The sequence below is a fragment of the Phocoena sinus genome, chromosome 13 (assembly GCF_008692025.1).
Source record: "Phocoena sinus isolate mPhoSin1 chromosome 13, mPhoSin1.pri, whole genome shotgun sequence".
Taxonomy (NCBI): Eukaryota; Metazoa; Chordata; class Mammalia; order Artiodactyla; family Phocoenidae; genus Phocoena; species Phocoena sinus.
In genome coordinates, this window is record NC_045775.1 from 6,068,116 (window position 1) to 6,082,000 (window position 13,885).

A 13,885-nucleotide genomic window follows, 5' to 3' on the forward strand; every position below is an offset into this window, starting at 1 on the left:
GCCAAGACTCCTTTCACTCTTTTCAAATAGACCAGCACTCTTTTCAACTTTGTCCAAAGGATGATAACAGGTGTCATAAGGGGGGAACATGGGTTTATGCTCAAATAAAATTTGGTAAATCAAAGTTAAATTGATTTCTTTATGAAAAGGTGTCTCTGATCCTTTAATGTACAAGAGGGAGCTATAATATGAAGTGTTTCCCAAACAGATTTGACCAGGGAGTATTTGTTTGCTTTACTTCTCACATTAAAAAGTTTAAGGGACCAATGTTTTTTTGGAATATACATTGAGAAATGATGCATTATAAACTTTTACTTGCTTCATCTTATTAAAAGTTACTTCTGTCAAAGGGACCAACTCACCTCACAGGTAAAGCTTTAGTGGTTTGCTCTGGCAGTTCAGGCGGATTCACAAACATCAATTTGAGGAGGAGCTCCAAATACCCAATATGTCTTGCCAATCTAGTACTGAGGACCCAGGCCCAATTCCAGTTCTCTCCTTCCCTTCGTCCACCAAAGTAAACGACAACTGAAATTCACGGTTTAAAACAAAATTATCCAGGACAATCATTAGTCAAGCAGCCTCTTTTCTCCAAACAGTCAAGTATCAAGTAGTAACAGGTAGACTTAACATAATTTTCATGGTCCCATTCCATTTCCTAACTACTCCTCAAAGAATTACTCAATTAATTAACCTCCTTCAACATACATCAGGTATGTGAAAAATGGAAAGTAAGCTGACTAAAATATGACATAAGAAACACAATCAGAAAGATAATGCCTTAAACAGAAACATAACCCTTAGTTCAGATTCAAACATAAAGACTGGTTTTATCACTACTTGCAAATGCTGAAGTTACCAGTAGTTCCTCCAAAGGTAAATCTATTTCCTTTCTTGCAACTGAAGACACTTGCAAGAACAGGGATTATATATATTTATTACTTTGCTTTTAGATAAAATAAAAATTACAGTCATGGTCAAAATGATCAAGAGCACGTCATGACAGCTATAAACACTTATTTTTAAAAAAGGATTTAAATATAAATCATTAATTAACATATAAAAGGGAAAGTATAATAAATAAAAGTTCTGCTTCAATATTAACAAGTAGTGCACTAGTTTTTAAAGCTGTTACCAGCCAGGCTGGGGACCATGTTCCTCTAGGCCAGCTTACAAAATAGCAAAAAATCAATTTTCTCACCTAATTATGAAAATCTCTTACAGACTTTAGGAGAAAGATATAGATACAATTTTAAGTAAAACAATGAGTTTTGACATTCTCTACATTTTTGAAAAAGACAAAAGGCAAAGACTTACTAAAAAATATATATAAGAGAGCCAAGAAGCTCAATGACACCGCTATTCCAAGATTTGGGTCAATCGTAAAAGCAAACAATAAACCAAGGCCTCCACAAAGGAGCAGGGTCAGAAATACTATAAGCCATGAAAACTGAAAAAGAGGTTCAATCTGTTGTCCTGCAAAGGTTTTCATTTCATCTGAAAGAGAATTTAATATGAAAACATTATTTCTGTTTTATTTAAGAAATACAACTTCAAACATTTTGAAATTTTCACATTTTCAATATAAACATTTACTGAGCACTTACCAAGTCCCTAGATAGAATGCTGGTACTTAACCATTTTAACCAACGTTCTCTTCTGATAAGAATCTCATTCCCTAGGGGTACCTCTACCCTTGACCCTTGTCCTACCCACTCTCTTGCTTCCTACTGAAAATGCACAAAATCCTCTTTCATATATTCCCATCTGTTAAGATTTTGTTGATATTTATTCTTGTGGTTTGTATCACACAATCAACAAGGTACTGTTTCCAGATATAAAACTAAAAACTATTATTCTGTTATGTGTCTTCAAACTATTATACCTAGCTATAGCACCACCATTCCTCCCCGCTCCTCCTCACCCCTTCTCCCTCCAATTACATTTGAGGATCACTGCTCTTAAAGGTGTGTGCTCAGTCCAGATGAGCCCTGAACAAGGCATTCTTACTACTAAACTTAGCAAGAATTTTACAGGCAATACTGACACCTGTCCTTGAAGAACGAGTGAGATTTTGCCAAACTAAAGGAGTGGGGCTTAGCGGGGAGGTGGGGGACCTGTCCAGGAAGCTCCTAGTAGAGGAGGCCACTCAGGAAGGGTCTAGTGGGCTCACGTGGGTGCAGACAGCCCCTACGCCTACAGCCCTGAGCACACACAGGGGGCAGTCCCGGCAGGGGTGCTCACGCTGACAGTCTGTGAAGGGCCTGGGTAGGACGGTTATAAACAGCACTCACAGGGAATGTGCTACGAAGGGGTTTTAAGTATGCTATAACACAGCTGGATCTCTGTTTTAGAAAGAGAACTCAAATAACGGTGTAGAGGATCAACCACATACCCATACATAAAACTCTATTCTACCATATGACCCAGCAATCCCACTACTGGGCATATACCCTGAGAAAACCATAATTCAAAAAGAGTCATGTACCAAAATGTTCATCGCAGCTCTATTTACAATCGCCAGGACATGGAAGCAACCTAAGTGTCCATCGACAGATGAATGGATAAAGAAGATGTAGCACATATATACAATGGAATATTACTCAGCCATAGAAACGAAATTGAGTTATTTGTAGTGAGGTGGATGGACCTAGACTCTGTCATACAGAGTGAAGTTAAGTCAGAAAGAGAAAAACAAATACCGTATGCTAACACATATATATGGAATCTAAGAAAGAAAAAACCAAAAAAAGGTCATGAAGAACCTAGGGGCAAGACACAGATCTACTAGAGAATGGACTTGAGGATATGGGGAGGGGTAAGGGTAAGCTATGACAAAGTGAGAGAGTGGCATGGACGTATATACACTACCAAACGTAAAACAGATAGCTAGCAGGAAGCAGCCGCATAGCACAGGGAGATCAGCTTGGTGCTTTGTGACCACCTAGAGGGGTGGGATAGGGACGGTGGGAGGGAGGGAGACGCAAGAGGGAAGAGATATGTATATTTATAACTGATATGTATATGTATAACATATGTATAACTGATTCACTTTGTTATAAAGCAGAAACTAACACACCATTGTAAAGCAATTATACTCCAATAAAGATGTTTAAAAAAAAAAACTCTATTCTTCTTTACTTAAAAAAAACAAAAATACACAAGAGAAAACTTTGTTATATATGCAGACTTTTTACAAACATACCTTCTAGTTTCTTGAGCAAGAAGGATTTCCCACTTCCCCACTGTGCATACAGCCCCACACAAATGGGCGGCTGCATGGTAGGTTCACTGAGAATATCTGCCAGGGCACTGCTATACAAATCATAACCAAGCATGTCACCATCTGTTTCCGTAGGAGACAAGTGTCCTGTAATTATAAACACATCATATCCTTACATTAAAGACATTACTATTAAAAAGGAGCATCAATTTTCATTTATTAATTGTTTACTTAATTGAGGAAAAACACTTATTTTAAATGGTTAGACCTCTGTAAAAATAGGTTCAGAGGTGCTTAAGTTAATACCATATTTCATAAAACTTAAGATACCTACTAATTATAAGATGCATCATTATTATGTACGACTAAGAAAGAAAAAGTGCTGCCAAATTATGACACGATGCTTTCCTACCCATCAATTATAAGACACATTCCAACTTCAGGGATGCTAAAATGTGGAGTAAAGTAGATTTTACAATCGATAAAATGATTAAACAGTAACTAGTCCTTCGGAATCATTTCAATATGTATAATACCTATATAAAGAAGGCTATGTTAGTGAAAATCATAATAGATAACCAGAGAAAAAGAGACCTATGGTTCCAGACAGAAAGGTTCAATAACTTAAAAAGAGCAAATTAATCTACCACTTTAAGGCAATTCCAATAATAATATTCCATGAGAGTATTTTGAAAAGCTGAAAAGCAAGAAGAACATGTAAAGATAGCTATGAAAAATAATTTAAAGACTACCAAAAAGTAGCTGTCTTTGAAGAAGAATCAAAATACATTCTAAAGCTACAATAATTACAACATCACAGAACTCACACAGGATATTAACAGGTGGCATTTCAAATCAGTGGGGAAAGGATGAATTAGTAAGTGGCATTGGGAGAAGTAAGCCATCCATTTTTTTAAATAAAATTAAAACTCTGCATCTCATACTTTAACAAAAATAAGTTTCTGAAACATTAAAAAATTAAATGTAAAGAGTAAAACTATAAAAGCACTAGAAGAAAATATAAGAGAAAAAACTATAAAAATCTTTGTGTGGAAAAGACCTTTCTTTCTCAATATAATACTAAAGCCAGAACTGCAGGAAAAGACCAACAAGTAAACTACAAATTTATATAACTTTTGGATGGGGAATTAAAAAACCCCATCACCATAAACAAAGAATAAGCACGGGAGAGAGATACAATATATAGGCTGGATCCAGGATCAATATCCTTAAAGACACAAAAATCAATTTTTAAATAATTTTAAAAACTCAAGAAAAAAGACAGCAAAGGCTACAAAGAGGAAAATAGCAAAAATGCAAATAGCCTATGAACATATTAAAAGATCTCAATCTCACTAATAATTTTACAATGCAAATTAAAATGAAATTTTTTCTTATTGATCTGATTAGAAAGCTTAAGGAAGCTGGAAATATCCAGTTTTAGCAAGGTTGCAGGACACTGCACTATCATACATGGTCTAAGGAAGGAGAAATTGTTACAACCATTTTGGAAAGTCTATCAAAACTGAACATCCACTGACTTGCCAATTCTACTTCTGGGAGTTTATTCCAAGAAAATAATCCTAAAAATAAGAGTTAACAGATATACGTACAAAAAAGATGTTCACTTCAGCATTAGCTTTTAACAGCAAAACAAACCAAATATTCATCAATAAAGAACTGAATGTACTATTAGGACTTAGAATGAAAGATTGTGCAACAATTAAAATATGGTATAGTTCATTATTTAAAACTTTTATATTATGGTATCTCAAGTTTTTTAAGGCTATATACATAGTATAAAACATTTTTAGAAATGTAAAGAAAATCTTGGCAAGTCATTCAAACAATTACAAATTAGGAGATAAAGGACAATAGGAAATTTGCACTTTCTACTGTATTCGTGTTTTAATTCTTAAAATTTAATGTGTGCATTATTACCAACAGAAAAAAGTATTTTAAAATACAACTCATAATGTTGAACAGAATCATACTTGCTTATGTAAGTAAACAGCTAAACTGGAAGGTGGCAGGATTCTACTATCTGCTGTTGGTTTCTGGGACTAACATGTCTCTTTTTTAACTCTAGTAGAAAACTGTTCCGTATTTCAAAAGACCACATGTGAATGATTACATTCTCATGTGCATCCTTTACAAGCAAAAACTATTTTAGTACAACATTCAAGGCATTATGTGCTAGATGTTATGGAGGATACAAGATAAGAAGAAAGAATCCCTGCCCTGAATAACTTGGAATCTGGAAGGGAGAAAATTCTAAAAGAAATAAGGGAGAAAATTTTAAAAGAAACAAAATAAAAGGCCATATGTAATAAGTATTGAAAAAGGAAATATAAACACAAATGCTTAAGTATTCAAATGAGGCAAAAATTGTATCTGGTTAGGCAGATCAGTTAAAACGTCACTGAGAACAAGACAACTGACTCCAGCCTTGGAGAGAGATGATTTTAACAAGAACATTCATGGGGATGGAGAGGACACAGCACAAGCAAAGGTAGAGAGCCACACTCTGAAAACAGAGTGCATTTTGATAAAAGCACAAAGAATACCTGAGAGAATAACAGGGGGAAGAGAGTTTTAGAAAAGTAGGCTAGATTTCTAGAAGTCTTAAAAGCCGATTGCTGACTCTGAATGTACTTAATGTGAATGCTACAATATAATGCAAAACAGCTTTAGACAGGGAAAAGTTATTTTTCTACAGTAAAGTAATAACTTTCTTAACTTTTATAATCTTCAGTTAAGTGAGAAATGCAAAACTGCTGGAAGTCTCTTAATTTTTTCATAGACATTCATTTCTTAAAAGCCCAGTTAGGTACAAAACCCAATACTTACTGGCTCCAAATATTTGAGTTAAAATACTTTTCTGATGGCTACAGTCAATGTTGTAGGGAGTCTCGCCTGCTTTGTTGGGCCTATAAAGTAACCGTCCATCTTTGGGATTTCTTAAAAGAAGTTCTGCCAGTTTCCGACTCCTCCCACGAATAGCAATATGCAAAGGAGTGTCTCCTTTCTGTAAAATAGTGGCAGGAAACTTGAACTTTCACATTTCTTACATATAGTATATACAGAGTAACAATTTTCATGCTTCTATAAAATAACAGAAAATCCGAACTTTTCATATTTTTCATATAGAATGTATAAACAATATGAATTTTTATCTCTGTATCTTCCCCACAATTTCTTTCTCTAGTTCCTTCCCTAGCTTTTCTCAGGTATTATTTCTCCCACAGCCTTCTAGAAGGAAAGAGGACAAGCAACAGGCTTTTTCCTTGCGGCTCCTCCCAGGCCCTGGATCCACCTCCATCACAGGTTAGTAACCATCTATCATCCAGATACTTACTGTCCACAGATGTCAACCACCTTCCTCAACTAATTTATATTCTATTTCACAACGTGGTCTCCATTTGTCTAGACAGCTTCCCAATCCATGCTGATATTCCACTAGCACAAGCGACCTCGTCCTTCCTCACGCCCTTTGTCACCATTATGTTAGTTCCCTACATTCTCTTCCTCAGAGTCCTCTATGTTGAATCCATCCTTCTCTGGCTACTACAACTTCTTTCGTTCTCCTCAGCTTTCACGGCTCCCTAACATCAACCTGCCTTCTTCCCTTATTAGAATCTCCATCATATTAGTATTCACATCCAACACTAAGGCAAGAAAACTAATACGTAAAAAAAAAACAAATTCAGTCCACAAGGTGTTCTCCACTTTTTACTTCACAAACATCTCTCTTAGAGACAATGACCCACAAGTTAACAAATGAAATTCTCAGTTCTCACCCACTCACTTCCTGTGGCTTCTATAGCACAACCTTATCGTGATTTTGAATCTCCTCTTCTGCCTCAGGTCTACTTCTTCCTTTTCTAGATTCCCTTCCTACATCCTAAATATGGCAGAAAAGCTACATATCGAGCTCACTATATTATCCAGGCACTGAGCTGGATAACTTGGGGGATATGGAGATGATAGACAAAACAGTCCATGGCCTTAACTAAGTTACAATGTAACAGGAGGAGACTGGATAAACATGCACATTCGTAAAACAAACTAGAATGTGACACACGCTGTAAGGAAAGTCTGACCTCAGCTTCCATCTTTCTTCCAAACTGATGATCTTAGTCACTTCCATGCAGCTCTCATCTCTTGGTAACTAACTGTGAAATTCCTATCACCAGCCTTGATTTCTTGCCCAAATTCAAGCCCTATCGGTCACGGCCTCCTGAACGTCTTAGCCTTCAAACTAACCACATCTAAACTGAATTTCATCATCTTATTTCTCCACCTGAACTCCATTTCTTATCCCCAAACATGTGAGAAGGAAGAAATATCATCAGTGGCATTTCAGCCAGACACAAAATTTCTGAAAATGCAGAGAAGACATCAACACACCCTGCCTGTTTATGCTGAAGATAAACAGAGATTGGTGATGGGCCAGGTAAAAATAACATTAATCTTTATTCTTAAATTTTTTTTATGTAATCCTTTATGAAGAGCCAGGTTCAAGACTTTTACAAGTTTGTATTCCAAATTCGAGCAGGACAGCACCTTATTCATCCTTTGTAAGTTATGTGTGAACGAATGCACATTCACTCCAAGAACATTCCAGATACCATGTGTGCTTCTCAGCAAGTATGTGCTGACTCAAGACAAAGCACACACAACAGGGTCCAAGACAGGGAACCTTAAAGGGCACGTAGTCCAGTGGGGCTCCCTTTTGCAAATTAGGGGACCAGTGCCAGAAAGTAGTCAACAGCAGAATGAGAAAAACAGGCAATACAGAAGTTTTCTAGAAAGTTAAGTATATTCAATTTCAACAACTTCTCTTTGACTTTATGCCCTAACTTTTAAGATGGAAATTTTTCTTTATATTTTCTTTCTTTTATATTAATATGGTATTAATATACATTAATATATATACCATATATAAATACATTAATATGGTAATAATAGGTAGGAGGCTTTTCTGTGTTTTTTTAATAATGTTTCTTGATAAAATAAAAGGCAAATATATATAAATTCTGTGTTTTTTGTTTAATTGCCTCATGAATAATAAAAAGATAAACTTCAATCTATTATGGATTAGGAGAGCCCAAATCATATTATATATTCAGAGGGAAAAATTTATATTTCTTAGTTCATACAGAAATCAATTCACTTCTTTTCTGTGAGGAAATCAATCTGAAGTAGAGAAAGAAACCTGCTTAAAATGTAGACAAACTAAAACCAGGAATCAATTCTATATGAAGTATTAAGCAATTGAGAGTTAAATTTATTATGGAAAATATGAACATTCCTCTAAAAGGATTAAGGCAAGGACACATGGCAGAACATCTCTCCTGCTGGTGAACGTGAATGCCAGTCTCCTTTGAGAGTCTATCTTCTCCAGCCCCTTTTGGATTCTTTCTTCCTGTTTCTCTGAACAAGCTCCACACCTGATGACATCCTCCTTGCATGGTGGTCAATGCAGCTTGCCATAACTGATCTGAGCCATAGAGGGAACCTCTGAAGCAGCTGCTTTGCTGCATACCGAGCCCGCCCACTCCTCAGCATGCTCTCAGAACAGCCAAGATCTCACAGCATCCAAATCCCACACAAATAGCCCCAGCAAGTAATCTCTCCCTCCACAAAATAAAATCAGACCCCCATTAAACCCACTGGATATACAGTCAGTCTACCAATAGCCCTCAAAAAAAACTGCTCTCTACACGGATGTTCTTACCTTATCTACGGCAGATACTTTAGCTCCTTTATCCAGCAGCAGCTCTACTACTTCTATATTTCTCATCTTGGTAGCCTTTATAAGAGGTGTTTCACCATCCTGTGGGCACAGATAAGAAAGTTTGCCAGATTAATACCTTCACTCCTAAATCTTTAAAGTCACATAAACACACGTGTCAAGAATTCAAATATCTGACCAGTCTATATTGAAAATGTTCTCAAGGAAACATAGTTGGAAAAACTAACAAGTGCTTTTCCTTTCATAATCACTTGTATCAAAATACTTTTATATCACTCAGCAGAGCAAGAGATGTGCCCCACTACTTATCAGCCGCTTCCGCCCCTCACCACTGTCTTTCCCCAGGCCCACCGCTGACACCTGCACCACCTCCTCCAGAGGCTGCTTCCCGTTCTGACCACCTCACCCAAGCAGCCCACTACCTAGCCTGTCAATGTCCAGACAAGCCAGCGTCTAGATCTGTCAGATGTTGTCACCAGCGCCTCTGTGTATCTAAGGAAGGACCTGTGTACAACAGGGAAACAACCTGATACAAGCAGTATGCCTTTGGGAAACCTTGAAAGAGTTTACAATTGCTTTCAAAATCAAATTAATAGAAATGAGAAGAGACCACAGTTCAGCACTGAATTAGGAAAAAGCAAAATCTGGTCAGAAGCCACGTGTGGTCACAGTAGCTGACACAAAGGTCTAAAAGAAAAAGAAACAAGATTCCAAGGAGCCACCACCTGCAAAGCAGAAGGTATCCCAGGAAAAGCTGTGCCCCAGGGCACTGAGGTTACCATCACTGGTTTAGAAGATGCTGCTCCAAATCTCTAACGGATGAAACAGGACTGTCTTACGGGTGATTCCGTAAGTTTGCTTTATTCATTCCTGCCATTTCAATCCAGAACTCCAAATATATTTTCCCCATGGACAACTATTACATGTAAAGCCAAATATAATCACTAAAGTCTTATACAGTTTTATACTTTCCACATGATTTGAGTAAAATAGACTAAAAGTGGTTGGTTTGGGGAACCAATAACCACACACAATGATATTTTAAAAGGAAATGTGTTCTGCATTCCAAACAACAGGAGCATAAAATAATTCTGGGGAAATGATCTGTCCACAATTTATGAAGAGCTGATACTGTACTTTCTGATTAAAATAAATTAAATAACAATTAAAATAAATTACACATTGCATTTTGCTGTGAATACACAACTCCTGAAAGGATATAAACTTACTCCTCAATTTAACACAGAACATTTCCAGTTAAATCAGTATAATTCTAATATCAAACAACTGTAAAAAATTGAAAAAAATAAGCAGTACTAACATTCAGCACTAGGTATTGCTAAGAGAACAGAAATGTCATTTATACCTTTGTGCATATTTCAGTGTCAGGATTGCACTGTAAGATATCTCTCACCATCGTTGCATTTCCTTTCTCAACAGCCCAATACAAAGCAGTTTTATTGTCCTGCATAATAAAAAAATCAACAACCACTTCATATAAGATAGAATATTAAAAACTTCTATTTGTAAATATAAAACATTACTAACATTTCTATTAAAGCATTAATATATCTTACCAAGAAGCAGCATTGTGGAAAATAACATTAATCCTTATTCTATCTTGCATTTACTTGTGAGAAATTCTTTATGAAAGAAGCCTAAGAAAACTTAATATTTCTTGACTGAGAAAGCAGCAACCCCACATAGTTGATAAGGGAAACTATGCTTTTGGAAAGCAAACAGGTTTCAGGACCCTGCACTGTGTTGGAAGTCATCAGTACCTGAGCTCTGTATCCTGTGAATAAGTCACATAAATATTCTGACTTTTGGCTTTTGGCTTTTCATCTGCCCAATCTTTTCAAAAGATAATGCGTAAGAGTGTACTACACAAACATACAGTGAATTGTTTCTTACCATGTTTGGCTTTCTTAATCTCTACACTGCACCTATATACTGATCTTCATCAGATCCTTTAAAATCCTATCTAGTTCAAAAACCAAAAACAGATCCATGTGGACTTTGAATGCAGAGGTAGAGAACAAAAACACTGACTAAAACATAGGAAAACAAAATTGACAGACACTAAGGAGATCGTTAAGAGTCTAAATAGGTGATCCAGTCACCAACTTTTAGTGAAAATACGATTTTATCCCAAAAGACAGTGAATGACCCTCTGCCGCTGCCACATTAATTTTCCGACACCAAGATTTCCCCAATGCGGTTCCCTTCTCAACACTGTACACTAGTTTCCAGCCTCTCTGGCACTACATCCCTTTCTATTTCTCTATCTCCCATCCCACCCTCCCCGCCATCCTGCTGACAAGCTGATTTATTCACCAACTAAGGAATACAGTCTTTCACTTTCCGTTCTTACTAAATTTTCTCATCCCATTATTCCACTATCCTTGCCTGAACTACCGAGCCTTCCTTTTCTCTCCCTATCTAACCCACCTTTTAAACTTAGCTCAAATTCTACCTTCGCTTAAAAGCTCTCCTTAACGCCCACTTTCCCCGCCTCAAGACTCTTACATTTGAACCTTTCACTAGGCAATCATATACTATCTTATACCAAAAGTGGCAACACTTTTTATGTTTACATAAAAACATAAGAATAAATATAAACAAAACAAACTAAAACCTTCCTAACTAAAACACATGTTTCTTCAGGCAAGGGACCCATGTTAAGACCCTCATGGCATTTGGCATAATACTTATCAGTTTGATTCAAAAGTGGATTTGGATACAAGCTAAATACAAGGAAAAAAACTGAGCAGAAATGTAGACTCTCCAACCACAAAACAGGCTGTTCAGTACAGTTTTTTTTTAATCTAAAGCTCTTGACATATTGGATATATTCTCAACTTTAGGGAAGCTTCTCCCTAAAATAAATAACCTTTACAGCTCTGTGAGCTATGACTGCCTTAAGCAAAATCCATAGGCACTACCAAGTGGTCCTGGGAAAGGCTAGCAAATGGGGGAAAAGGAGAAGAAAGATGAAACAGGAATAGAAGAACAATACATGGATGAAGAAGAAAAAACAGAGGAAACACATACTAAAGAAAATAAGTCCCATACACTCAAAGTGCCACCAACTGCCTCGGTATCATAAACTACTCATGTCAGAACTGAATATATTTAGACATTAGTAAGGGAGGTGTATTTGAAAAACATGAACTTCTTTATGCTTTACTTCTATCTAAATCTAACTTGACATCAATACAGAAATTTCATAATAATGGCAGTGAAACTTAATAATACAGGCATCCATTAAACGTACTAGGATTTATATGTTTGTCTCCATAGGAAAACTGGAAGAATGACATTATGATCAGCCAACGTATACAAGCAATTATACTAAGATAACAACAGCCCTGTAATCACACACACCTGTCCTCTAATGTCTATATCAGCATATTTTTGAAGAAGTGCTCGAACAATTTCCACATGGCCACCTCTGACAGCACCAATTAAAACAGTATCTCCACTCTAAAAAGACAAAAAAAAACCCCAAGGTGAATTGATGATGGAACAAAAAACACTTTTTTGAAGTCAAAATTAGTCATGTATTAATTTAACAGATTTTTTCTGAAAATTTCTTGGAAAAAATTATCTCTAAATAACAGAAAGTTAACTAATATTAATACCTGATATTAACAGCCTTCAGAATAAGGGACAGAAGACTTTATACCTCAAAATGAGAACATTTATACCTGAAATTCCACGACAAAAGTTTAGAAAGATAAGTCACCCAGAACAATAAGCCATTCTATTTGAAGGTAACCAACCTCCCATTACAGATGTAAATTAAATAAAATGACACAGTGGCTGTCAATGAACCAGATGAACATCTGGAAATTACATAATACAAATCCCTTGGAATAATGCTATATGACAAAAGCCATGGATTCTAAAAAGAAAGGAGTTATAAAGCTAGAGCCATATGTGGGTTTATAACCACATTTAATTAAGGGAGAAGGTTGGTTCCCAGAACAGCATCTATATTCTATCAATTTGGCATTACAGGCCAACAGTGCACAAGACTCACTCCCCAGTACAAGGCTTAGATGAAGTTCACTACCTCATAGGGACATCTCTGCCCTGAAATTATATCCACCAAGCAATAATCATTATTAATTATATCTTCCCCTAGTTCAAATACCTTTTGAATACCTCAAATACCCCTAGTTCAAATGGCCTTTTTTTTAACTGCTAAATTACAAGTCAGTTGTATGAGTTTGGGTTGGGTGATTCCATGAGCTACAGCTCATCTCAATCCTAAGTGGGCCCCAGTGGGCTCTATATCAAGATGCAGGTCCTCGAGGATTATTAAGTCTAGCACCATGATGTAGTACCTTAACTACTACATTAAAAGTGTAAATAAACCCATGGCAGACACATTTTAGTTGAGAATATTAGCATTAATGTGGGTTCAGACTAGTAAATTAATAAAAGGTTATAAATACTTCATTGCTTACGATGTGCCATGCACTGTTCTAGGCACTAGGAAATAAGATAGACAAGGTCCCAGCTCTGAGAGAATTTATAGCCTAGAGGAGACTAAGAGACAACATACAATAAACACAAATAAGAAATCAGATAAATGTAATGCAAATAAAATATAGTGATTTGATAGAAAGTGACTGGGTAGCTACTTTGGCTTGGGTAGTCTTGAGAAATCAGGACTAATGTGTAGGATTTGGTGCTTTAACAACAGGATATACAGATGCTGGTACCACTTACTGAGAGGGAGAAGACTGAGGGAAAAGCAGGTGTGGGATGGATGAAACAAACAAGACACCTGTTTTGCTGTAAGTTAAGAAGCCCATTAGACATTCAAGTGGACAGTTCAAGTTGAGCTGGACAGACAAGTGTAGACTTCCGAGAAGAGGTGAGAGCAAGAGATA

The 13,885-nt window shown here is 36.4% G+C and overlaps 1 protein-coding gene across 16 annotated transcripts in view; it reads right to left on the reverse strand.

Moving 5' to 3' along the window:
• The window catches only part of KIDINS220 (kinase D interacting substrate 220), a 99,410-nt gene that overhangs the window by 60,097 nt on the left and 25,428 nt on the right, over nucleotides 1–13,885 (reverse strand). For all 16 annotated transcript variants that reach the window (XM_032653745.1, XM_032653739.1, XM_032653737.1 and 13 more), the window contains 7 exons: nucleotides 12,369–12,467; nucleotides 10,348–10,446; nucleotides 8,964–9,062; nucleotides 6,074–6,251; nucleotides 3,206–3,370; nucleotides 1,318–1,497; nucleotides 363–528 (listed from right to left, as the gene is read on the reverse strand). In XM_032653745.1, the coding sequence (XP_032509636.1) occupies nucleotides 363–528; nucleotides 1,318–1,497; nucleotides 3,206–3,370; nucleotides 6,074–6,251; nucleotides 8,964–9,062; nucleotides 10,348–10,446; nucleotides 12,369–12,467 (986 nt within the window). The remainder of the gene's footprint in view (nucleotides 1–362; nucleotides 529–1,317; nucleotides 1,498–3,205; nucleotides 3,371–6,073; nucleotides 6,252–8,963; nucleotides 9,063–10,347; nucleotides 10,447–12,368; nucleotides 12,468–13,885) is intronic.